At 40.9% G+C, this 23,403-nt stretch overlaps 1 protein-coding gene across 2 annotated transcripts in view; it reads left to right on the top strand.

Annotated features, from left to right (window-relative positions):
- IL17RD (interleukin 17 receptor D) overlaps positions 1-22,482 on the top strand; it is a 52,713-nt gene extending 30,231 nt beyond the window's left edge. Inside the window, exons 2-13 of one of the 2 annotated variants that reach the window (XM_081899994.1) lie at positions 5,730-5,787; positions 7,324-7,449; positions 9,815-9,933; positions 10,577-10,697; positions 11,453-11,497; positions 11,599-11,750; positions 13,954-14,019; positions 14,728-14,782; positions 15,846-15,956; positions 17,854-18,017; positions 20,139-21,078; positions 22,149-22,482. In XM_081899994.1, the coding sequence (XP_081756120.1) occupies positions 5,730-5,787; positions 7,324-7,449; positions 9,815-9,933; positions 10,577-10,697; positions 11,453-11,497; positions 11,599-11,750; positions 13,954-14,019; positions 14,728-14,782; positions 15,846-15,956; positions 17,854-18,017; positions 20,139-21,078; positions 22,149-22,264 (2,073 nt within the window). In that variant the 3' untranslated portion in view covers positions 22,265-22,482. Of the gene's footprint in view, positions 1-5,729; positions 5,788-7,323; positions 7,450-9,814; positions 9,934-10,576; positions 10,698-11,452; positions 11,498-11,598; positions 11,751-13,953; positions 14,020-14,727; positions 14,783-15,845; positions 15,957-17,832; positions 18,018-20,138; positions 21,079-22,148 lie in introns of both variants that reach the window. The other variant, XM_081899993.1, reaches the window with a different exon arrangement.
- The last annotated feature ends 921 nt before the right edge of the window (positions 22,483-23,403 follow it).

The raw sequence follows: 23,403 nt of genomic DNA, 5'->3' as shown, positions 1-23,403 counted from the left end.
AATGTACTTATTTTCTTTCGTTTATCTTCCACCTTTCTTCCATCAACTCAACAAAGTTATGAAAAGGGTTGAGATAGAATCCTGTACTTACAATTTGGGAATAATAGCTAACTAAAGTAGCTGAAGTCATTTAGAAGAGAGTTGGGACAAATGGTATAGCATTTATAAAGTTCTCAGTATATTGCAAAACACTAGCCATTAATGTACTATAAAGAGGCATTCATATCCAGATTGAAAACGTAGGGGTAAACAAACTCAGCCCTTACTAGTCATTCATGATTTTGGGCCACTCACTGTCTCTCAGCCTAACCTACCTCCAGGGTTATTGCAAGCATAAAATCAGAAAGGGGAGGACCATAGACACCAGCTTGAACTTCTTGTAGAGATTGTGGGATATAACTGTAACCAATAAATATTTTCAAAACATTTAATTTTGATAAGCTGCTTTTTAGGGCTAGGACCTAACGAAAAACATGACTGCTCCCAAACAATCCTGGGAACTGCAGTTTAAGATTTCTGAAAATTGTAGCTCTGTGGGGCAAACTGCAGTTCCCAGGACTATTTGCAGGAAGCCAGGTGCTTTCAGTGCTTGGTGTATGCACAGGCTTTTCTGCTAGGCTTTTGATTTATTTTAATTACTACCTGCTCTATTTTGTGCACTTGGTGTTTAAATGTTCTCTTTTGTCATCCTTTGGTATTTTAAAGTTCTGAATCGCCTGGGGCAGGAAGTTAAAGGCAGAAAAACAATACAGAAACCAACAGAAGTGAAATGGATAGCACAGTGCTACCTAAGTACCGGTGGTAGCACATTTTGAAAGCTCAGTTCTTCTGACTCTGCTTGGCCTGGTGTATAGCTGTTGTGGTTTTAAAACACCCACACCCTGCTCAGCCCAACGCATTAAAGAAGCCTTGATGCACCATTCAGAGACCGAGAATTCTCCTCAGAGTGCCTCCTGAAGCAAAATCACTTCTTCACACTGCTGCCTGGCGGGGCCAGACCCTCACAGGAGCCATGTGCTGAGGCAGTTATGAATGCAGAATACTTTAACCTGAGGAGGCTGACAAAGAGGATCTTTGATAAGCTGCACATGTTGACTCAATGCTGCATTGTCATGTATAGAGGGGATTGTGAGAATGGGCATTGCTCCTGACACCAAATAGTATTCAGTGTTGCAGTATAGCTCACCTTCCTGACCACTATGGCCTATGTTCTCTGTGGCAAGCACTCCTAACGTAAAGTGGATGAGTTTACCATAGGCCAACAACAAACCCACTATAGTAAAAACATTTCCCCCACCCTTTTTGTGGCTGGCCTATGTTCTTGTTTAGTAGTAAATGACTGAAAAGGTTTTCATCTGCTTCTAACAAGGCATAATTTAGCGACAACAGAAGAGACTACTGGGAGGTAATTTTGCCTCCTTCCTGTTTCAGGAAACCTTTTTAAACTTGATATGCTCAAACCTAAAGATAAGATAAGCAAATGAAAAGGCAACTAGACAGGGTAGCCAGATTACAAGGTGCACTCTGAAAGCACTAAACAGTATCTGTTTTGATCCTTTAAGTAGCAGTTTACATCTCCTTAAAAGAGATTTGACTCAGATGCTAATTACAGCCGGATGCATTGTTTTCCCTTCCCTACACCTGCTTTTGACTTTTAAAGTTGGTGAGCAAGACTGCAGGTTTATACATGCTTCTGAAGATACAGAATCCTTTTGTTTAGTGCAGCACTGTTACCAAACATGGCCTCCTGCAAATTTGCAGGAGCGTGTCTAATCGAGACACACCATGGTTTTGCAGTTGCTTAAACCCCTATGAAGGACTGGGGGATAGGCCATAGCTGAGTGGTGAAGTATGTGTTTTTCACCCCAGGTTCTGTCTCTTGTTACAGTGGTACCTCGGGATGCGAACGGGATCCATTCCGGAGCCCCGTTTGCATCCCAAAGCGAATGTAACCCGTGTCCGCGTGGGTCACATTTCAGCGCTTCTGCGCATGACGTCATTTTGACGGTCTGCGCATGTGCGCACGGCGAAACCTGGAAGTAACGCGCTCCATTACTTCTGGGTCGCCACGGAGCGCAACCCGAATTCAGCTAACCCGAAGCGTATTCATCCCGAGGTATGACTGTATAAGGTTTTTTAGGTAGCGAGACTGAGAGAGATTCGAGAGAGCCACTGTACCATCAGGATAGACCAGGGGTGGAAATGCTTTTTTGCCTGTGGGCCATCACATGTAGTATAGAAATTATATGGCAGGTGGCCTAATCCCTTGCACTGGAAAGACACACTTGTCGGCTGGCTGTTGAAGCATCCAGCCTGGATGACAGCCCTAGCAGCCCAAGATGCAAATAGCTGGTTATACTGCACTCTGCATTGGAACCACTTGATACTACAGTGGAACCTTGGTTCTCGAATGTACAGTGGTACCTCTAGATACAAACGGGATCCGTTCCGGAGCCCCGTTCGCATCTAGAGGTAAACGTAACTAGCAACGGCGCGTCTGCGCACGTCGCTTTTCGCTGCTTCTGCGCATACGCATGACGTCATTTTGAGTGTCTGCGCATGCACAAGCGGCGAAACCCGGAAGTAACGCGCTCTGTTACTTCCAGGTTGCTGAGGAGCGCAACTCGAATGTGCTCAACTCGAAGCGTATTTAACCCGAGGTATGACTGTACTCCGTTCTGGAAGTCCGTTCGACTTCCAAAACGTTCGAAAACCAAGGCGCGGCTTCCGATTGGCACAGGTACTCTGGAAACAGTAGCCAACAACCGCATCAGACATTTGGGTTTCCGAAAAACATTCAAAAAGCGCAACACTTATTTCTGGGTTTTTGGCGTTCAGAAGCCCAAATGTTCGAGTACCAAAGCGTTTGTTCAAGAACCAAGGTTCCACTGTAAAACTTGTGCTTCTGTTGCTAAGACAGTAGAGACACAGTTGTCCCCAAAGCAAGACCAATATGTTTCGCACGGCTGCTGAAACCCACACTGTGCCTTGCCTAGCTTGTTGCTCCTGCTTTATAAGAAGAGGACTGAATGGAGCCTGAGGAAGAGATAGCGTGACTATGCATTCCTCTTGCTTGCTGACTCCTGTTTGGCTGCTGGAATGTAGTCGGTAAGAGTTCCACCCCTTGCTCTGTCCACCACTGACATATGGCTCCGGAAGATTGCAGTGGTACCTCGGGTTACAGATGCTTCAGGTTACAGACTCTGCTAACCCAGAAATAGTGCCTCAGGTTAAGAACTTTGCTTCAGGATGAGAACAGAAACCGTGCTCTGGCGGTGCGGCACAGCAGGAGGAGGCCCCATTAGCTAAAGTGGTGCTTCAGGTTAAGAACAGTTTCAGGTTAAGAACGGACCTCCAGAACGAATTAAGTACTTAACCCGAGGTACCACTGTATATTTCTTCTTTACTGTAAGCAAATTGTAGAACACTGCATCAGTGGTACCTCGGGTTACAGATGCTTCAGGTTACAGACTCTGCTAACCCAGAAATAGTGCCTCAGGTTAAGAACTTTGCTTCAGGATGAGAACAGAAACCGTGCTCTGGCGGTGCGGCGGCAGCAGGAGGAGGCCCCATTAGCTAAAGTGGTGCTTCAGGTTAAGAACAGTTTCAGGTTAAGAACGGACCTCCAGAACGAATTAAGTACTTAACCCGAGGTACCACTGTATATTTCTTCTTTACTGTAAGCAAATTGTAGAACACTGCATCAGGAACACCAACTGCAGCAGCATCAACCATCTGCTGGGAAGGAAGGATAAGTTCAATAACTTGGTTTCCCACAAAAAGTGGTCCTAGTTAACAACAGTACTGTTCTGTTGTTGCTAATGTCTTGTACTTCGTTCATGATTTGGGGGCAGACAAATTAAACTTCAAACTGTAGTAGTAACACCACTTCCAATGAAGGAGAGTCCATAACCTCCCAAGGGAGTCTGTTCCGCTATTAAACTGCTCTCACTGCCAGAAAGTTCCTCCTGATGTTTAGTCGGAATTTCCTTTCTCTGCTAAATAGTGCCTCAGGTTAAGAACTTTGCTTCAGGATGAGAACAGTGCTCCAGCGGCACAGCAGCAGCAGGAGGCCCCGTTAGCTAAAGTGGTACCTCAGGTTAAGAACAGTTTCAGGTTAAGAACGGACCTCCAGAACGAATTAAGTTCTTAACCTGAGGTACCACTGTACATTTGAGTGGATGTGGCTCTCAGACTAGAAAAGTTTCTCCTTCTCTGCTTTGTAACCATACACCTATTAGCATACATCCCTTAGGAGGAACTTACAGAGGACTGCTGAGTAATAAATAATAATTGTATCTCATTGGGATTCCTCTACATGTTTTGTGAGCACAATTAGTATTCATTCGCAACCTAATACTGCCAGAAGTTTGATTTTCCATGTTTTATTCATTTTATTTTATTCATTGCCTTTTTATCCCACCTTTTTCTCAGGGGAGCTGGAGGTGGTGTACATAGTTCTCCTCCTTTTCATTTAGCCCCCCACAACAACCCTGTTAGGTAGGTTAGGCTGAGAGGCCTAACCAAAGTGACTGGCCCAAGGTCATCCAGTGAGCTTGATAGCTGAGTTGGGACTTTAGTGGGGTCTCTCAGGTCCTAGTCTGACGCTCTAACCATTACTCGCACCACATGGCTTTAGAAAATATGGAATGCTTTTAAAATTGGTATCCTGTTAAAATGGATAACAGTTTTCCTCTGAGCTGGTAAGAGTATCTGGCATCTTAAAGCAATGCTTGAACAGTAAAATCCCAACCCAGTAAATAGTCATAATTGGTGTAAGGTATTAGTTCTTTATAAACAGTGAATGTCTGATCAGCAGCTGATTTAAATTTTAACGTGGAATGGCTGGAAGCTGAAATGCAGGATCACTCAGAACAGTTCTCCAATACATTCCCACAGGATGAAAAGCCTCTTAAAGTGAAAAACAAACTTTTAGCCTGGAGTTCCTAACCTAAATTCACTTGTGTTGCAACTCTGTAGGAGGTAGGGAATGAATTTAATCCATTGATTGTACTGAGAGAATAGAAAACCGTGCTTGGTTTTCCTACCACAATTATAGAGGCCAAGAATAGTGCTGAGGGGTGGTTTAAAGAAACTGCCCAGGCAGGTTTTGCAAAAGCTTTGTGAAAGAAAGGAAATAGTCAACTGTAGTTAGATAATATAGCTATTATTTTCATTATTCATTCTTGAGTATCAATTTATAGTGGTAGTACAAGATGTACAAAGTGTTGGAACAAGGGTAGATATTCTGTGGAGGTTGCAAATTCAGATGTCTGAAAATGCAGTTTTCTTTACTGAAGAGTCTTCAAGTGCTGGTGTGCCTCATTCCCAAGTTATGCTATCACAACATTACTTTAATCTCAGTTAAGCTTGTTCTATGCAAGCATTAGTTTATTTACCTGAAGAATAAGTGTGTGTGTGTGTGTGTGTGTAGAGCTAATTTTTCACATGTTCTTGATTCTATGTGTGCAACCTAAATGCATTAAAGAGCTATCACAGTTGTATGGATTTCATACTTTTACTTGGTTTCTTCCTGACTTCTGATCTGGACAGGTACTCCTAACAAAAGATCACTTGAAGCACAATGCTTTCCAATGGAGGCAATTAACGTTCAGCTAAAGTCATCAGAGATGGAAGAGCCAAATGAATTCATGTGTGAGCTGAGTCCAAGTTATCTTCAAATTCAAAGTAATTAGTGTACAACAAACTTTTCTCTTGTTTCTCTGTAGGCTTTATCGCCAATTGGAAAGAATCCCGGGTTACTTAATATCACCTTTAAGTATGACAGTAAGTTCTCCTTCCTGTTTCCACTGGAAACACGTTTACTCATTTCATTTGTTAATGTATTAAATTAGTTTTTAACACCATGTATTGGAGTAATCTATTTCTTAAAAAAAAATCAACAGTGATAATAGAGAATTGTTGAATTAGCACATTTTATTTAGTTAATCTAATTATTTAGAGCAGAGTGGCTAATCTCTCAGATGTTGTCGAGCATCAGCCTTAGCCAGCTTTGTCAATGATCTCATTATTGGAGTTATATTCCTGCAACATTTGGAGGGCCAGAGGTTAATGCATCTAATGTAGGCCTGTTACAGGTAACAACATAAAAAAGGATGTATGCATAATATGTGTGTCTACCCAAAACTTGCCTCCCCAGCCATTTATTTCATGTCATTTATAATCCACCTTTCTGCAAAACAAAGCATTCAAAGCAGTGTACAAACACAGTTTGTAACAACAAAGACGATTAAAACGATAAATCAATAAAAAGCAACCTCACCAGAACAAATAAACAAAACAGTAAAATTCAGAGAGCTCTGGTAACTGAGGGATACCTGTTTGAATAAGAATTGTCTTACGTTGCTCATCTAGAATGGAAAGAAGCCTGCTGAATCTCACTAGGGATGGTGCTCTAACTGCAGCAACACACTTGTTCACAGAGAAGAGAATTAAAGGGCTTTAAGCTACTTACATGCTATGGCATGCTTATCCAAATAAGGCAGAGATGATACTGGTTTTTACTGGCTCTTTGGTTGGGTTTTGGAAGAAAGGAAGTCCAAGAAAGCCATTCTTGCATACTCTCACTATTGTAGTTGCTCCATACAGGGTATTTCATAACAACTACAGCCTTCATCACCATGAGGAAATAACAGAGACTAGAGAGCTAGGCTATGATCCACCCACGTTTAACCCCATAAAAGTGAATAATTTACAATGTTAATTCTTGCTGAATTGTGTTTCCTTGTTAACATTGGACCCTATCTCATAGTACATAAAATTTTGTCATTAATGGTTTATTTCTAATGTGGACCATGGATACCTTTTTTCCACCTTTCCATAGTCTGTATTCTTAAAAGCTATTTTCTGTCAAGTACAAAAGATTTATTTACCCGAAATCTGTTCTTTGTTCTTCTGAAAAGAAATCAAAAGTAATGGAATAAGATTGTCATTTTTGAGCATAAAGCCTTAGCAACAGGAATCCAAAAATGGAAAGCTAGCTATTAATTTGATCCAGATGTTGCAGGAAGCTCTTGCTCAAAACTTCCTATTAAAAGACAGGTTTATATTTTTGCTAATAGGAAGCTCTTGCTGTCCTTCATTTGAATTGTGCAGCAGAATAGGAGCTTTCACTAATTTATAGCTATATCATGGTGTTATATCTCAGAGCAGTCATCCAGAGAACAGAATTATGAGGCTTGATAGATAGCAGGAACATCTTCTGCAGAACTTTTTTTCAAAAAGTATATTGGCTAAGGTCATGAATGTGTCTTTGCGTAAGGCCTGGATTAAATGTATTTCACCCGATTGTTCTTTCTTTAGACTGTACTCCTTATTTGAGCTCACTGGGAAAGCATGTAATTGGTGATGTACAGAACATCACTATTAGCCAGTATGCATGCTCTGATCAAGTTGCCGTGACAATACTGTGGACAGCAAATCCCATTGGTAAGTAGAATAAAAATAGAATAAAAAAGAAATTGTGCTCATGTGCCCTTTGTAGTAGCATTTAGTTCATGGATGCTCCAAGTAGAATTGTTATTGTCACCATCCAGTTCTTCTCAAATCTCCCCCTAAAATTTGGGCTAGAAACTTGAGAAAATTTGTTAGGAAAAGAGCTGCAGGCTGCCCAAGTAAGCTAAACTAAGCACTCTAGAGTGAAGGACACTTATTTGCAATGTTTGAAATGGTACTCTCGCCATTTTAAAAAAATGGCAAGTTATGTACAATTGCTAAATCTTTAAGAAGTCCTTTGAAAATCAGTTTCAGTGCAGATTAGGTTTGAATGTTTGGGTGCATGTTTAGCCCTCTCCCATTAAAATCACTGGTTCTTAAAGGTGCATATTTTGATTCATCCCCCTCTAGGTTAGATTGTTTGTGCCTCTCCTGCTTTCCATTTACAATTGTGATTTGAGACATGCTTAATTGGAAATAGATTTTAGTGAATTCTTGTACCTTCCAAGAATAAAGTAAGGAAAGTATAAACAGCATTTATAAACAAAATTCAATGCAGGGATACACCTTACAGAACAATTGTGTCTTTCAGTGTGTGTTTAAATCTGTTAGCCTTTCAAAAGGGCTGAGGTCATGAACTGATTATAGAAATGTACTTTGCTGAAGAATTGGTAAATATATTTTGTGGAAATAGAAAAATGTCTAAAGCTTGATAACATGCAGCTTACCGCTGATGAATTTTGAATTGAAAACAATGAGCAGATAGAGAGAGGAATGTGGAAGTGATACTCAATGCTTCGAAGAGTGCAGAGTTACTGAATTGGTAATCTGCAGCTGCAGGTTTGGCTGCATCCAATCTCCACGGGATACAAAGCTTGGTGCTTTCTCTTGTAATGATCAGAGGTTAATCCTTCTGAAAGCATCAAGAGAGAACTGTAGTTGAAGGATCTCAGGTAACAGGGAGCCCGTTAACTCTTCTCTTTCATGGTCTATATGTTAGCACAAACACTGCTTTTGTTCCTCTAAATATTAAGAACACAGTGGGTGGCTCATTTGTATTTCCCATTGCAAGATCATTTAGAGCCCTGAAATAAGATATTTGTGTGTGTGTGTGTGTGTGTGTGTGTGTGTGTTTCGAAACCTGCATTCAAACTCAACAAATATCCAGAGTTAAACTATGGTAATCCAGTTTTGGTTTAAGTACTTTTGGGCTATGGGAGTGTCCCCCAGTCTTTATAAACACACACAGTTATCAGGCGCTGTGCTTAGATTCGCTTTTCACCCCAACCTCTTACCAAGAATCTGTTTTGTTCGTGAATGGTATAAGCACTGTAGATGGCAAACTTAGCCTTTCTTCTGAAGTGTGTGTGATTTACAAGATAGTTTGTAGGCCAGTTAGGCAAAGCACCTTGTCTTAAAAACAAAAAGACAAAACCCACCCTTGTTTCTGAGCCTTGTAACCATTTTTAACACGGTCCTCATCCAAACCAGATTTCATCTGACGTTTTCAGTTGTTTTCAGAACTGTAGCCACTTTGAACACTTCTGAAATTCAGTGGGTGTTTTGGACTTTCTTCCTATCCCCAAGCTTGAGGCCTGGGGCTCTTTCAAGTTGAATTGTACTTTGAAGGCACTGTTTGCTGTTCATGAGAGATGCTCTCAAGTGCTCCTCAGCACATGCTCAGGGACACAGGCCTGGCATCCAAATGCCTTGGCTGTGTGCCAAGGTCAGACAACTTTTGTGGCTGCCTGTCTCTGAGCAGGATGTAAGTGCAGCTTGTGCTCATCATCTAGCAATTTTTTAAAAGTAAGATAGAGGGGCTACATGTGCTATTCTGTGCTACACATGCTGCATTAAAAGAGAAAAATACGGTTAGTTGCATGTTGGCACCAGGCATTTTAATATCACAGAGCCTCTTCCAGCATTAGCTCAACGCTATGGGAACCACTGTAGTGTGGCTTTTTCATATGATGCACCATTAATAGTACAGTGATACCTCGGGTTACATACACTTCAGGTTACATACGCTTCAGGTTACATACTCCGCTAACCCAGAAATAGTGCTTCAGGTTAAGAACTTTGCTTCAGGATGCAAACAGAAATCGTGCTCCGGCGGCATGGCAGCAGCACAAGGCCCCATTAGCTAAAGTGGTGCTTCAGGTTAAGAACAGTTTCAGGTTAAGACCAGACCTCCAGAACATATTAAGTACTTAACCCAACGTACCACTGTACAAAGTTTTTTTGGAGGGGAAGTTCACATGGGAGGAACCAGCTGATGAATATATATCCATTGTATATAAAACACACATACACATCCAGCCTTTAAATATGTATTTGATTTTTGTTTAAATGTATGCAGGTATTGAATTTCTGAAGGGATTTCGAGTAATACTTGAAGAGTTAAAATCAGAGGGAAGACAATGTCAACAGTTGGTCTTAAAAGACCCAAAGCAGCTGAATTCAAGTTATAAGTGGACTGTAAGTAGTATATTTTAAGGAAATAGTATTTTTTAGAAAGTGTTGAATAATTCAGATAAAAAATCCAGAACTATTATTCTATGAGAAACCTATTTGAAGTTAGTGGAGCTTCTTGGTACACGTGACCTTGATTATTAGAACACATTTTCTCTGTTTTTATCAGAGCAGAGCATACTACTCTTTGAAAATTCCCCTGCTTACCTCTTTGCAGCAAGGAAATAGTTCTATGAAGTGCCAGAAGGAAAGTGTATGACTACTTTGCGGGGGGCGGGGGGGTGTTTGATTCTGATCAGAATATTATGGGACAAGCCAAGAGACTTCTAGCTTGTGTTTATACCAAGAACCAGCACTTTATGAGAGAGAGGCTTTTACAAACTCCTGACTCCCACCAGCACTAGTTTCTGTAAAATCATGAACCCGCCTGTGCCCTCCTTAAGAGAGTAGTTAATTAAGTCATTTGAAAAAGTAAGGAGTCTAGTCCCCTTTTGGTTCCCATGTGCTTCAAAGCACTTGCAAAGAAGAAAGATGGCAAATAAACCTACTTGCACTCAAGTGACCATGCAGCAAGCTTTAAAATACGTTACTGGCTGGCTTTAATTTCTGTCTTCTCTTTCTCTCCCCCCCCTCCCCCAACCATTTGCAGGGAGTGGAGTCTCAGTCTTTTCTCAATCTGAAATTTGAAACTGACTACTTTGTGAAGGTTGTCCCTTTCCCATCCATTAAGAACGAAAGCAACTACCACCCATTTTTCTTCAGAACTCGGCGTAAGTGCATTGGCAATTGCAGCTTTCTGCTTTTAAAGGTACCTGTGTCTTGTGTCTTAAGGAAAGCAGGTAGCAACTTGAAACGCCGAAGTTTCCACTTCCAGCTAAAATCTACTTCAAATAAATTTGGAGGCCTTGGAAAGAAAGATGGGAATGGGAATCACAGTCAACAGTACAGGAAGTGTTAAGAAATGTTTTGATACATTAATAATAAGTTCATTTAATGGCATTCAGATTGCTCTGGCCCTCCCCCCCCATCTCCCCATGATTTCTTTTAGGAAGGTAAAATAGAATTATAAGGTTGTGCCTCTGCTTGTCACCTATCAGGATAAGATTCAAATGACAATTTCAGCCATCCTATGAGTAACCTGATTATCTGACTTTTTCAAAGCTTGATGCTATAATTGCTTGATGCTACAACTAAGCAATTGTTAAGAGACCCTGGGTTCTGTTTTTCCTCTTTTTCACTTAGTGAGGGTCACATGACTTGCTGGTGTAAAGTAGGTCCTGCTTTTTATATGATGCCCAGCAAATTTATGGAAAACTGCTATATTTGTGTAAGCTATTAGTTGGAATCCTTGACCTGCCTTATTCCAAGGACTCTAGGCAGGTAACAGATAAATAATTCTTCGACATTCTGAAGCCCGTGATATAATATACCATTTTATAACCCAACCTGGATGAAAGGAAGGATGTATACTTACTTGTAAAACCTGAGTTTTAAAGAATCCATTATTGTTTTTTCCCCTTGCTAGCCTGTGAATTGCTACTGCAGCCAGAAAACCTAGCCTGCAAACCTTGTAAGTGGAAATATTTGCTCAGCATTCGTTAAATGAAGATTGTATAATTAAGAGTTTTTCCTAAAATAGTAATTAATGTTTAAATATCTCTTTCTTGATAGTCTGGAAGCCAAGGAATCTGAACGTTACCCAGCAAGGCTTTAATATGCATGTGTCTTTTGACCATGCACCGCATAATTTTGGATTCAGATATTATTATCTGCACTACAAACTTAAAAACGAAGGACACTTCAAACAGAAGACTTGCAAACAGGTTGGCTGAGCATGATTTATAACATGGTTCACAATGCTCTGTACATGAAACTGCTAAGCGTAAAATTCCTGTAGGGACAGGTTTTTGAAAGAGATTCTTTGGACAGTTTCCTTTTTGAGCAGAACAAATAAAAATCTTCCGTACTGGTTGATAGGGATATGTCACATGGTCTGTTTTGTTTTAGCATTCCAACAGACCAGACAAAATTTTACTGCATGAAACAGGGTCCAATGTGCTGGGGCTCATCTATGTTAAAATGTATCGCACAAGTTGATTGATTGTAGTTTAGTGGTGCCCAATGCTTTTTAGCAAATAACTGATAGTTAAATGTTAACAGCTCTGTGCTGGCGGACCTAATTTCCAGCAGATTTAGGGCACGGTTCCTAAATCCAGTCGTACCTTGGAAGTCAAACGGAATCTGTTCCGGAAGTCCATTCGACTTCCAAAACATTCAGAAACCAAAGTGAATGGCTACAGAAAGCTCCTGCAGCCAATCAGAGGCCATGGAAGCCTTGTCGGATGTTCGGCTTCCAAAAATAGTTCACAAACCGGAATAGTCACTTCTAGGTTTGCAGCATTTGGGAGCCAAAACGTTTGAGAACTAAACTGTTTGAAAACAAAGGTATGAGTGTATAGGAGTTAACATTGGCGGAAGAGCAGTAGGATTCAGCAGAAGCTCCACTATGCTGATGAAATGAAAAACATGCTGCATCTCAACAGGCACACAGAATCTATGCACCCAGCACACTGTGGAGTGGATGAACAAGGGCAGAGTTATGGGCACCCATTTCAATAGCAAAACAGCTTGCCAGTCCTAGATCTGGTGCCATACTTCTCTCTAAAAGTGCTGGCCTGTGTGGATTGGTTCCCTCTGTTTGTGGACATCATTTGACATCATCATCAGCATGGCCTCTGATTAGGGAAGAGTGGTAGAATTTCCAGGAACTGTTCATGCATCTGTCATTTCGCCCCTCTGTTTTCCAAATTGCTTGCTCCCTTCCAGACTGTGTTCTGGATATAGCAGACCTGCTGCCAGTGTATCTCTGATTGTGATGTAATATGAGTGTGGGGTTGCTGTCCTCATCAGTGTACTTAAAGTGAACTTTCTGGGATGAGGTTCACTGATTATTACAGCTGAGTGGAGAATATGCTACGTTGCTCCTAGGAATTTCTAACTAGGAAAACCCATTGGGAACACTCCCACCAAAGTTAAAACATTTTTGAATGTCGTGGTTTTTCAATAGGATAGATTTCACTGGGTGCCCGACTTATCCATTGAAATCAATGGGATTTGAAAGTGCTCAATATTGCCTGGATCATGCCCACAGTGCAAAACTTAGATCTCTTTCAATCATTCTGTGCCACAACAATGGGATCTTAGCAGTTATTTCTATTCACATTGGATTGATCCACATAGAACAGGATAATACAGTTTTTAGACTTTAGTACTGCAGCATGCAAAGTACTTGATAGCACAGACATGCACCACAGTGTTTTGATCATATATCAGTATACATGCATGCTATTTTTTTGAGAGTGAAAGTTGGGTTTAAATTTTACAAGTGCTCCTGCATTTTGGGGGTGGGGATAGGGAGTTTTGTTTTGGGGTTTTTTGCAACCTGGGAACAGTAAGCAATGTATCTGGGCTAAGGGTCGTTTAAAGTTGTGCATCTTTAAACTGAATGCTAATGTAAGGTTTTCACCAAAGGCCACAAGAACTGCAATTCTAATTTCCTTGGGTTAAATACTGATTGCTTTCAATCATATGTATTTGTCTTTGGAAGCTGCTCCCTTGGGCAGTCTGATACACTTGGCTCTGAACCAGCTGAGCCAGTCTGTGAGTGCAGCCGAGTTCTCATTTGACTCTGGGAAGGAACACAGCCCTGTGTTCACTATTGGATTTTAGGTCATGGGCTCTGATTTTTTAATGTAAGACATTAAGTGGTTGGGTAAGACATTAAGCCAGATGGGTGGGGTAAAGATAATAAATATTCATTCATTCATTCATTCATTTGATCAATGACTCCAAAGTCTTTGGGCTTAATAACATTGTTCTGTGTTTGCCATTATTTGTACTGGATGATTTTCAGATGCAGTATGAATTTCCAAATTGACTACTTTTTAATGGGAGTGCACCTTCTGCTTAGCATTCAAATGCATACAAATGACTTACAAGAAAACAATTTATTTCATATCTCCGTAGGAAAAAAATACAGATGTCACAAGCTGTATTCTTCAGAATGTCTCACCGGGAGATTATATAATAGAGGTAATGCAATTATTTGTAGTCTGAGAAGTTGGGGCTCACAGAAATTGTTCTCCTTCAAAATTAAAGGTGTCAGCATTCTGCATCTCCTTTGAAGCTGGGAATGTAGTTAGACAATGCTACATTACATTACTGCCATGGTGAAAAGGTTGCTTATTTGCAAATAAAAAATAGGGGTGGTAGCTTGAAATCAAGCCATCTTTGTAACTCTTGATCCAAAGAAGAGTTTTAAACCTTGATTCTTATCTTATTAACACTAACATTATTTGCGGCTTGGAGAGACTCTTCAACATGTTTGAATTTTTTTGTTTGTTTTTTTAAACATGTCTAATTAATTTAATAGCTCTAATTTGTGTTGTTGTTTTTTTTTAAAAAAAAAACCAGACTGGTTCATTCATGTTTTCAGAGTGTGGTTGCTCTTTGTTTACTGGGTGCTTCACAGTTGATTCTGTGAAATCAATTCTATTAAAAAGCATTGATTTTGAGGCAATACTAAGCTTCTGTATTTGAGGCTAAAGGACTCATTCACACAGGCAAGTCATCACTTTTATTCATCAAATGAATAAAAAGTGTACACAATTCTTATTTTACCAGTAACATCACTTTTTTCTTGACTCATGGGTACTTAGCAGTGATTTGTCGTATCTCTAAAAATAGATATTGTTATAAAGCATTTAAAATTTCTTTCTCCTCCCTCCCTTTTTTTAAAAGCTGGTTGACGATACCAATACAACAAGGAAAACAATGCATTATGCATTAAAACCAGGTATGATATATTTCTACTTTAAAGAGATGTTAATTTGCCATTTCCATCCGAAGAATAATTCTTAATCTCCAGTTAACTCCCAGTTAAGGTTAAAAGTTATGGGCCAGCTCTACACTGACCCTTTGCTCTGGAAGTTCTTGCAGCTGTGGTCTTTCTCCATAGATCACTTGAAAATTGCTGAGGTGGACCACTTAATGATTATTCTGCCTGTTGCAGCAGTTGTAATGTGCTGTGCTTAAAAGCTATATGATGTTTAATTTTATTGTAATTGCTTCTTTTTATTTCTTATATTGTATTTTGCTGCTTCCTTTATTTCTTATAATGTATTAACAGTTTGAATTCCATAGAATTCAGATTGTGTTTTTCACAGACATGCCTCAGACCACCTGAATAAAGCTTGAGGTGGTCTGCAGACCACAGCTTGGGAACCTCTGCATTACATCACAAGAAGAGGGCAGAGGCCCTTCCTCTCTCATCAGTGCTGTACCCTGTGTAATGGCTTATCCACACAATGTTAAATAGTGCGAAGCATGTTTGAGGTTGGGTTGTTCTACAAGGCAGAGTTTGTACAGCAAGGACAGCCATTATGATGCCCTCCAGAAGTTGCTGAACTCCAGTTCCCATCAGCCATAGGCAAGTAATTGGGATGATGGGAGTTGTAGTGCAGTCTAATCTAACAACATCCAGAGGGCACCCTGTTGGCTACCACTGGTTTATCACCCTCTACTGTGTGCTAGTTTCCCTGGATTGATGGTGAATTCTATAATTGTGATAATTGATGGAAAGGTATATAGGGTGGAGGAATTTTTGCAATAGCGCTCCCACATACCAATTACATAGAGATGGGAGAGTGGCCCTCTATTTGTGATGCAGGCACTACAGTGGACTTAATAGAAACAAACAACATACTGCAAATATATGATTTAATATAGCAGTATTGAAAAAAAGAAGAAGCCATTTAGTTAATGTAGGCTTGCCAGCAATGGCAGTAGGAAGAGGAGATCGTTAAGAATATCACAATTTGAGAAGAGCTAATTTAGTGGTCTTCCTCTACTTTTCAAAGTGCATTCCCCATGGGCCGGGCCGATAAGAGCAATAGCCATTACAGTTCCATTGGTTGTCGTCTCTGCATTTGCAACACTTTTCACAGTGATGTGCCGCAAAAAGCAGCAAGGTATGTATTTTTCCATATGATGAATTATAAGAGGGAAATATCTATAGCAGTGCTAGCATTGGAAGGAAACATTGGAAGCCACCCAGAGTGGCTGGGGAAACCATTATTTATACCCAGCGGGGTATAAATAATAAATTATTATTATTATTATTATTATTAATTATTATTACTATTATATTTGTTTCTAAAGCTGGATTCTGTTGTTAGAAGTGCTCTGGATAGCTTTGTAGGTGGAGCATGTGACTCTTAATTTCAGGGTTTGAGCCCCAAAGTGGGTGAAATATTCTTGCATTGCGGGTGGTTGAACTGCCCCGACACTTACGGATATAGGGCAGTATACAAATTTAATAAATATAATAAATAAAATAGATGACCCTCGTGGTCCCTTCCAACTCTGCAAGTCTGTGATTCTCCTTCAGCCCTGTTTTGCTGCTGGAATCTCCAGCCTAACTGTAACCCTACATTGAGATTAACTTGCTCTGCAAACCCTAGCCTTATCTTTGGGTGGTGAAATTTCCATTCAGCAAAGGGTGACACTGCTGTGACCTTTATCCAGAGGTGCACCATATCTCCTGCAACTCCTCCAGTCAATCTTAGCAGTACTTGTAGTTTGGTATGTAGTTCCTGGGTCATGTGGTCCCTTTAGGGTTGCCATATCTTGAAGAGTAAAAGAGGATAGCCCGAGCCACTGCCTGCCCGAGCCAGAGAAAGGGGCACAAGGGGCTACTGCCATGCCCCTGTGCTTTTCCCTCCGGCTTCGGCTAGCAGCAGCAGCAGTATGCAAAGCAGCCTGTGCCCAAGCCAAATAAACAAGCAAATAAATAAATCCCCCCCCCAAACCAAAACAGTTCCTTTAAAATGTTAAAATTTCCCCTAAATGGGCATGTTGGCCCCCAAAAAGAGGACATGTCCGGGATTTCCCAGACATCTGCCTAGGTCCCTCAGCAATGGCTGAGGTTTGCCTAGGCTTAGTCCAGGGGTCAACAAGGTTTACCTTGCCTGGGCTGGTTCATTCCAGTGGAGATCCCTTCGTGAGCGTGTGCGCCCATGATTTCCTGCGTCTGCGCAGACGCGATTTCTGGTGTCTGCGTCTGTGCAGATGCAATTTCCGGCGTTGGTGTCTGCACAGATGCGATTTCCAGCACCACGAAAGCAAGTCCCCATGCCACGCTGTGCCAGTTTAGCACAGTGTGCAGAGACTCGCTTAGCGGGTGGCTCAGTTTGGGTACGGCTTGTGGGCTGGTTACCGACCCCTGGCTTTAGTCCTTGGGTTGGAGGCTGGGAAAAGCTAGGGTTGCACCATCACCAGAGCCCTTCTGCAGGTTGTGCCCAGAGTTAAATTGCTTACATTGCTAAAGTTAATTTTTTTGGACTTTGCTGCTTGACACAGTGGTGGTACTTTTCTAATGTTTAGGATGAGACTCTGCATTTGCGCTATATGGGCTACAGGGCTAGCCCATGGTGTCTTGTTGCCTGAGGTGGAACAGCAAATGCCTTTTCAAAACAGCCTGAAAGCTGCCTCACGGTGTCTAATGACAGGGCCAACCCTAATCAGCTGTAGCATGTAGAGGATGACAGTAATCTGCACCTGCAGAGAGTTGTTTGTGCATGTCTGTTAGACCCAAATGTTTCCATTAGCAGCTCTCCAGTGGCACAGTCAGTGAACATTCATTTAACAGGCAAGCAGTAAGGACTTCCAACTATGTCAAATGGCTGAAGAGGGTTTGGTTTTAAGTAGTTGGAAGGGAAAATGGAATATTTTGGGAAATTAAGACAAATGTATAAACTGCTAAAGTTTGAAGCTGAAGCAGGGAAAAAATGGCAGCACCTGTATGTATGTAGCTAGTAAAATCCTTTACTTTTTGTTTCAATTTAGAAAATATCTATTCCCATTTAGATGAGGAGAGTTCAGAATCTTCAACCTATTCTGCTGCCCTCCATGTGGAAAGGCAACGACCTCGGCCCAAAGTGTTCATCTGCTATTCCAATAAAGATTGTCAGAAGCACATTAATGTCATCCAGTGTTTTGCCTATTTCCTCCAGGATTTCTGTGGTTGTGAGGTAAACTCTTTGTAGCTGCTGCCAGTGCTTTGCATTTACTTGTGTGAGCCTGTAACGTGTCATGCAAATAGCATGAGCCTCATAATGGCTGATTCTAGAAGTTGCCTAGTCATGAAACGATTATTGGTGGACCATGGAATTTTTTTAAAAAAGGAAAAAAAAATACTGATGAAATGTTGGTTCCATAAAGCCCTGGAATCCTAATCCTATCTCTTAATATACTATTGGTTCAGGCAGTCTTCATTGTAAGGGTTGGACTAGATCAGGGGTCGGTAAACTAAGGCACGCGAACTATGCGGACCCTGCCACCTTTGTCAGTCCCCGTGCTAAACCGGCGCAGCACGGAGGCCTTGCTGTGTGGGGAATGACTTCTGTGACATGACGCGGCTTCTGATTGGCTGCAGGAAGCTCCTGCAGCCAATCAGAAGCCGCTGATGCCTCTGGGCGGGTGGTGATGCTGGCGCTGCCTCCACACCGACGCCGCTTCCTCCCACTTGGCTCTTCCTGCTCAGCCACTTCCTCCTGCTCAACGGGAAGGAAGGGGTGGCACCCAGAACTGGCCGAGCAGGAAGAGCTGAGAGGGAAAAAGCAGCAGCGGTGCAGAGGCTGCCTCCACTGCCCAGGCTAGTGGGCTGGGCTCTGCACCCCGCCAAGACAGAGGATGCCGCCGACACTGCTGAAGACGAGGTGGTGGTGGCATGAGTGGCGGCGGCAGGGGTCCTTTCATGAGGGGAGGGTGCTTTTGGGAGAGGGTGGGTCCGGCCCCCCACAAGGTTTGAGGGACAGTGGACTGGCCCCTTCCTGAAAAAGTTTGCTGACCCCTGGACTAGATGACCCTTAGGCTCTCTTCCAACCCCATAATTCTGTTTTTCTCTCTCACTCTTTTAATATTCAAAAATTTGTACTTTAAATAGCTAGATTTGGCAAAAAGTGAGGGGGTGGAATTAGCCTGCAGGAGTCATTTAGAGTTGTCTTTGTTCAGTGTTAATCCTGTCTCTGTGAGGTTTAAATTAATTGGTGTTTGTATGAATTTAAATGCTGATTTATTTTTTGCATAGAGATTTATACAGCATGTCTGACCTCTAGTGGTCAAATCTTTGTAAAAGTCATTGCCTGTATTCTGCTTTAGTTTCTTTTCAGGAGGGCTAAATCATACCCAGAGTAGACCCACTGAATTCAATATCCATTTATTTAACTAGTCTGCTCTGGGTATGACTTGGTTGGATACAAACCATATTTATTTAGAAAGGGTACCAATTTTTTTTAAAGATACAAATTAATGCTCAAGTACCTTAGCCCCATCCATCAGATCTTGTGTGCATGAAAATTTCACGTCAGTATTGGGGACAGTTCAACACAAATACCTTTGACATATGCACTTACTGTCATGAAGCTCCAAGTGTGTATTACAGTGGCTTCTGTAATTAAGCTGCTGCTTTTTGTGTAACTAAACATCTATATTCTTGGGTGGGGGTTATAATGTAGGATTGAGGAAAGTAAACCAACCTTGCAAATTTTTTTTTTAAAAAAATTGGATTTGATATCCCGCTTTATCACTACCCGAAGGAGTCTCAAAGCGGCTAACATTCTCCTTTCCCTTCCTCCCCCACAACTAACACTCTGAGTGGGACTGAGAGACTTCAAAGAAGTGTGACTGGCCCAAGGTCACCCAGCAGCTGCATGTGGAGGATTAATGCGAACCCAGTTCCCCAGATTACGAAACTACCGCTCATAACCACTACACCATGCATAATAAACTGGATTGTATGTGCAGTGTACGTTCACATGCATACATACACACCTATTATCTTGAAATTATTACCTTTCAAAAAATAATAATCTCAAAGTATGAACTTCTTAGACAAACCTATAATGCAGTGATGGAGAACCTGTAGCCCTCCATATGCCGTTGGACTACAACTCCCATCAGCCCTACGCAGCATGTCCAACGGTCAGGGATGATGGAAGTTGTAGTCCAGCAGCATCTTGAGATCCACAAATTCTCCATCCCTACTTATGAAGGTCTGTGCATAAAGCCACGTACAAGTTACTGAGCATAACTAATACATATTTAGTAAATGTCAGTCCATTAGATGATGGTTTTAATAATATTTATTCTAGGTTTCTTTAGACTTATGGGAAGATCTGAGGATTTGTAAAGAAGGGCAAAAAGAGTGGCTTCATCGAAAAATCAACGAGTCCCAGTATATTATCATTGTGTGTTCCAAAGGAATGAAATACTTTGTGGAGAAAAAGAACTGGAAGCATAAGGGACCCAAGGAAAAGGATGTTGCAAAGGGAGAACTGTTTCTGGTCGCTGTAGCTATAATAGCAGAGAAGCTGCGCCATGCAAAACAGAACTCACATGACCTCTGCAAGTTCATTGCTGTCTACTTTGATTACTCCTGTGAGGGTGATGTTCCTGGTATTCTGGATTTAACTACAAAGTACAAACTCATGGATAACCTGCCTCAGCTTTACTCCCATTTACAGTCCAGAGACCTTAGCCTTCATGATTCAGAATTGTATCCGGTACACATCAGCAAAAGGAATTATTTCAGGAGCAAATCTGGGCGGTCTCTTTATGTCGCCATTTGCAACATGCACCAGTATATTGACCAGGAGCCAGACTGGTTTGAAAAGCAGTTTGTTCCCTTCCGCCCACCTCCTTTACATTACCAAGAGCCAGTGATGGAGAAATTCGACTCTGGATTGGTACTAAATGACTTAGTCGGTAAACAAGTGACTGATAGGGATTTCTTCCTGAAAGCAGATGCAAATATTGTTCTACCTTTGAATTCAGACTCTCATTGTGTGATGCAACATTTTAATCTTGGCGAGGACAGAGACTCTCAGGACATTCAGAATAGTAGCTGCATTCTTCAGCCATTGCTACATGTCGTAAAGGCTGCCAATCTCCCAGATATGCCCAGGGACTCTGGGATTTATGATTCTTCTGTTCCTTCATCTGAATTATCACTCCCTTTAATGGAAGGACTCATAGCAGACCAAATTGAAACCTGTTCCATTGCAGAGAGCGTCTCCTCATCATCAGGACTGGGTAAGATGGAACAGAGAGTGAACTACACTCAAGTTACAGTCTAAACATTTATATAACTGGACATTTGAGTAGAATAATGTTCCCGCTTCATCTGCTGTTCAACAATACAGCACCAAATTTTAGTTGTGAGCAATGAAGAATTAGCAGGATAGTTCAGTTGGTTAGGGCATGGTGCTGACAACACCACGTATTGGGACAACAGCTGTAAGGGACAGCTGTATATTCCTGCATTGCAGGGGGTTGGACCAGATGATTATCAGGGTCCCTTCCAACTTGTATGATTCTATGCAGTAATTAGAAAAACATCAGCAAGTAGCAGGAGGTTTTGGGATGCTAGGGACCGAAAATAAACTTTAAATTCTCCACTGAATTCCATATTTACTTCAACTCTGCCCCCACCCCATATAAGTTGGGTGTGGCTGTTTCTTTCTTTTAGACTTCATTCTTGCTTAAAATTTACACCGGGTTAGGCTTTTCTGTGCTGAGCTTTTCACAGATTAATCTTGTTATTGGTTTTTTCACCTAACAGAACTGATCCCTGTGATTTTTTACGCAGAACTAGACTTTTCACAGCTTTGGTCTACAGACAGCTTTGAATAAGTTTTGTATGCTACTTCTCCTTTTGTCTTATGTTATTTATCCCTCCAAAGCTCAGACCCCACCTCTCCATTTTTACACATTATCCTAAATTTCCTCCTTTCCTCTCCTACGCAACCCCTTCTGCAAAGAGTCAGAAGTATCTTCCAGAACAGATTCTGAGAGTGTGTGGGGAGAAAAAGGGGAAGTCTTGTTGCACAAATGGAAATCCACATGTACAGAACTGGATACAGCATTCAAAATAGAAAAAGCCATTAGGATCCTTCCCACGGGGCAGTTGGTGGTAGATCACAGGGCAGGGGAAAGAAGGATCAGGGAAAGTCTGGTCTTTTCCTGCCTCCCTTTCTTTTCCTGGAATTGTTTTGGGATTCAGAGCTTGTTTGCATGTTTTCTACATGTTGTATTTTACTGTATTTTGAAATGAAGTTGAAACTAATTGGATAGCTGGACATTTTCTACATTTTTCGTTGCAGGAGAAGAAGAACCTCCTTTGCTTGCTGCCACCAAATCCTTAGTGCCTGGAATATGTAAAGCAGAACTTCACTGCCATATCCGCACTGAAGAACTGCAGGCGATCGCACCTTTATAACACACTGCAAGATTGTTACGCATTGCCACTTTATCATCGACAGCCTCTGTGTATGCATTAATCTCTGCGTTATCACAGCCACTTGACTTACTTGAAGGAAAATACACTTTCCTAGCAGATTATCTGTTGCTCCCCAGGAGAGTTTATGGCCAGTATATTTTTATACATAGTTCTTTTTAAAAAAATAAAATAAAGTATTTTCTGCTTTGATACTGTAACAGCTAAGATTTTTTTTTATTAAAAAAGTTATTCGTAGAACCAGACTCATGATCAAGTTAGATATACAGAAACTGAACATGTCTACTTTCTGAAATATATATTTTGAAGTACAAAATGAGTTGTCAGTAATGTCTGGCACTCGCTTCTGGCTCTTAAATACTAAAGTACTTTCTACAATAATAAGTCTGCAGCAGGAATTGGTGGATGGAAGGGCAGAATTCAGTGTTAAAATACCAAAGACTAGTTCTATAAAGGATAGACTTTATTAAAAAAAAAGGAAATCTCTCATTTTTTTCATTCATGTTTATCTGCCCCATTGTGTTTTGATAGAAAATTAAAACATGTCACATTTTTGTGTGTCTTATGTTAACCTGTGGACATATTTATGTTAATCTTTATTTTGCCATTTCAATTTGAGAATAGTTTACATTTAAACTCAATTATGTTTACTAGTTCTCTTCAGACTTTCATTTTAGGATTAATTATTTGTTGTTTAGGGAAAATTGAATCTCTGCAAATGTTCTTAGCTGAACCTGTAAACACTAAAATGCTATGTATAGTCCAGTAAAACCATTAGGTTTTGAAAAAGGGGGGAACTATAAGCAATTGTTATAAAGCCGAACCTTTGCTTTATACAACTGACAAAGTGTCCTTAACATCATACTAAAAATCCCAGAAAATCTTAATGAAGTTATGACCTTCATTTTACACTGGTGCCATGGATTTGTTACATATACTCTATAATTGTTCATGCATATATACATTATTTTCCCCATTTGTTTGGTATTTTTTATAAGACGCAAATGTATTAAGCATATACATTTTTTTAAACAAGTTGTGCAGCAGCACAACAACAAAAAATACAAGTGCATAAAAGTCAAATGTATGGAAAAAATCTAGATGTACATGCAAATTTAATA

Source organism: Podarcis melisellensis, assembly GCF_964234715.1.
Source record: "Podarcis melisellensis genome assembly, chromosome: 2".
In the NCBI taxonomy this organism is placed as follows: Eukaryota; Metazoa; Chordata; class Lepidosauria; order Squamata; family Lacertidae; genus Podarcis; species Podarcis melisellensis.
Note: the sequence above shows the minus strand (reverse complement) of the source record. Positions and strands in the feature narration are given on the sequence as shown.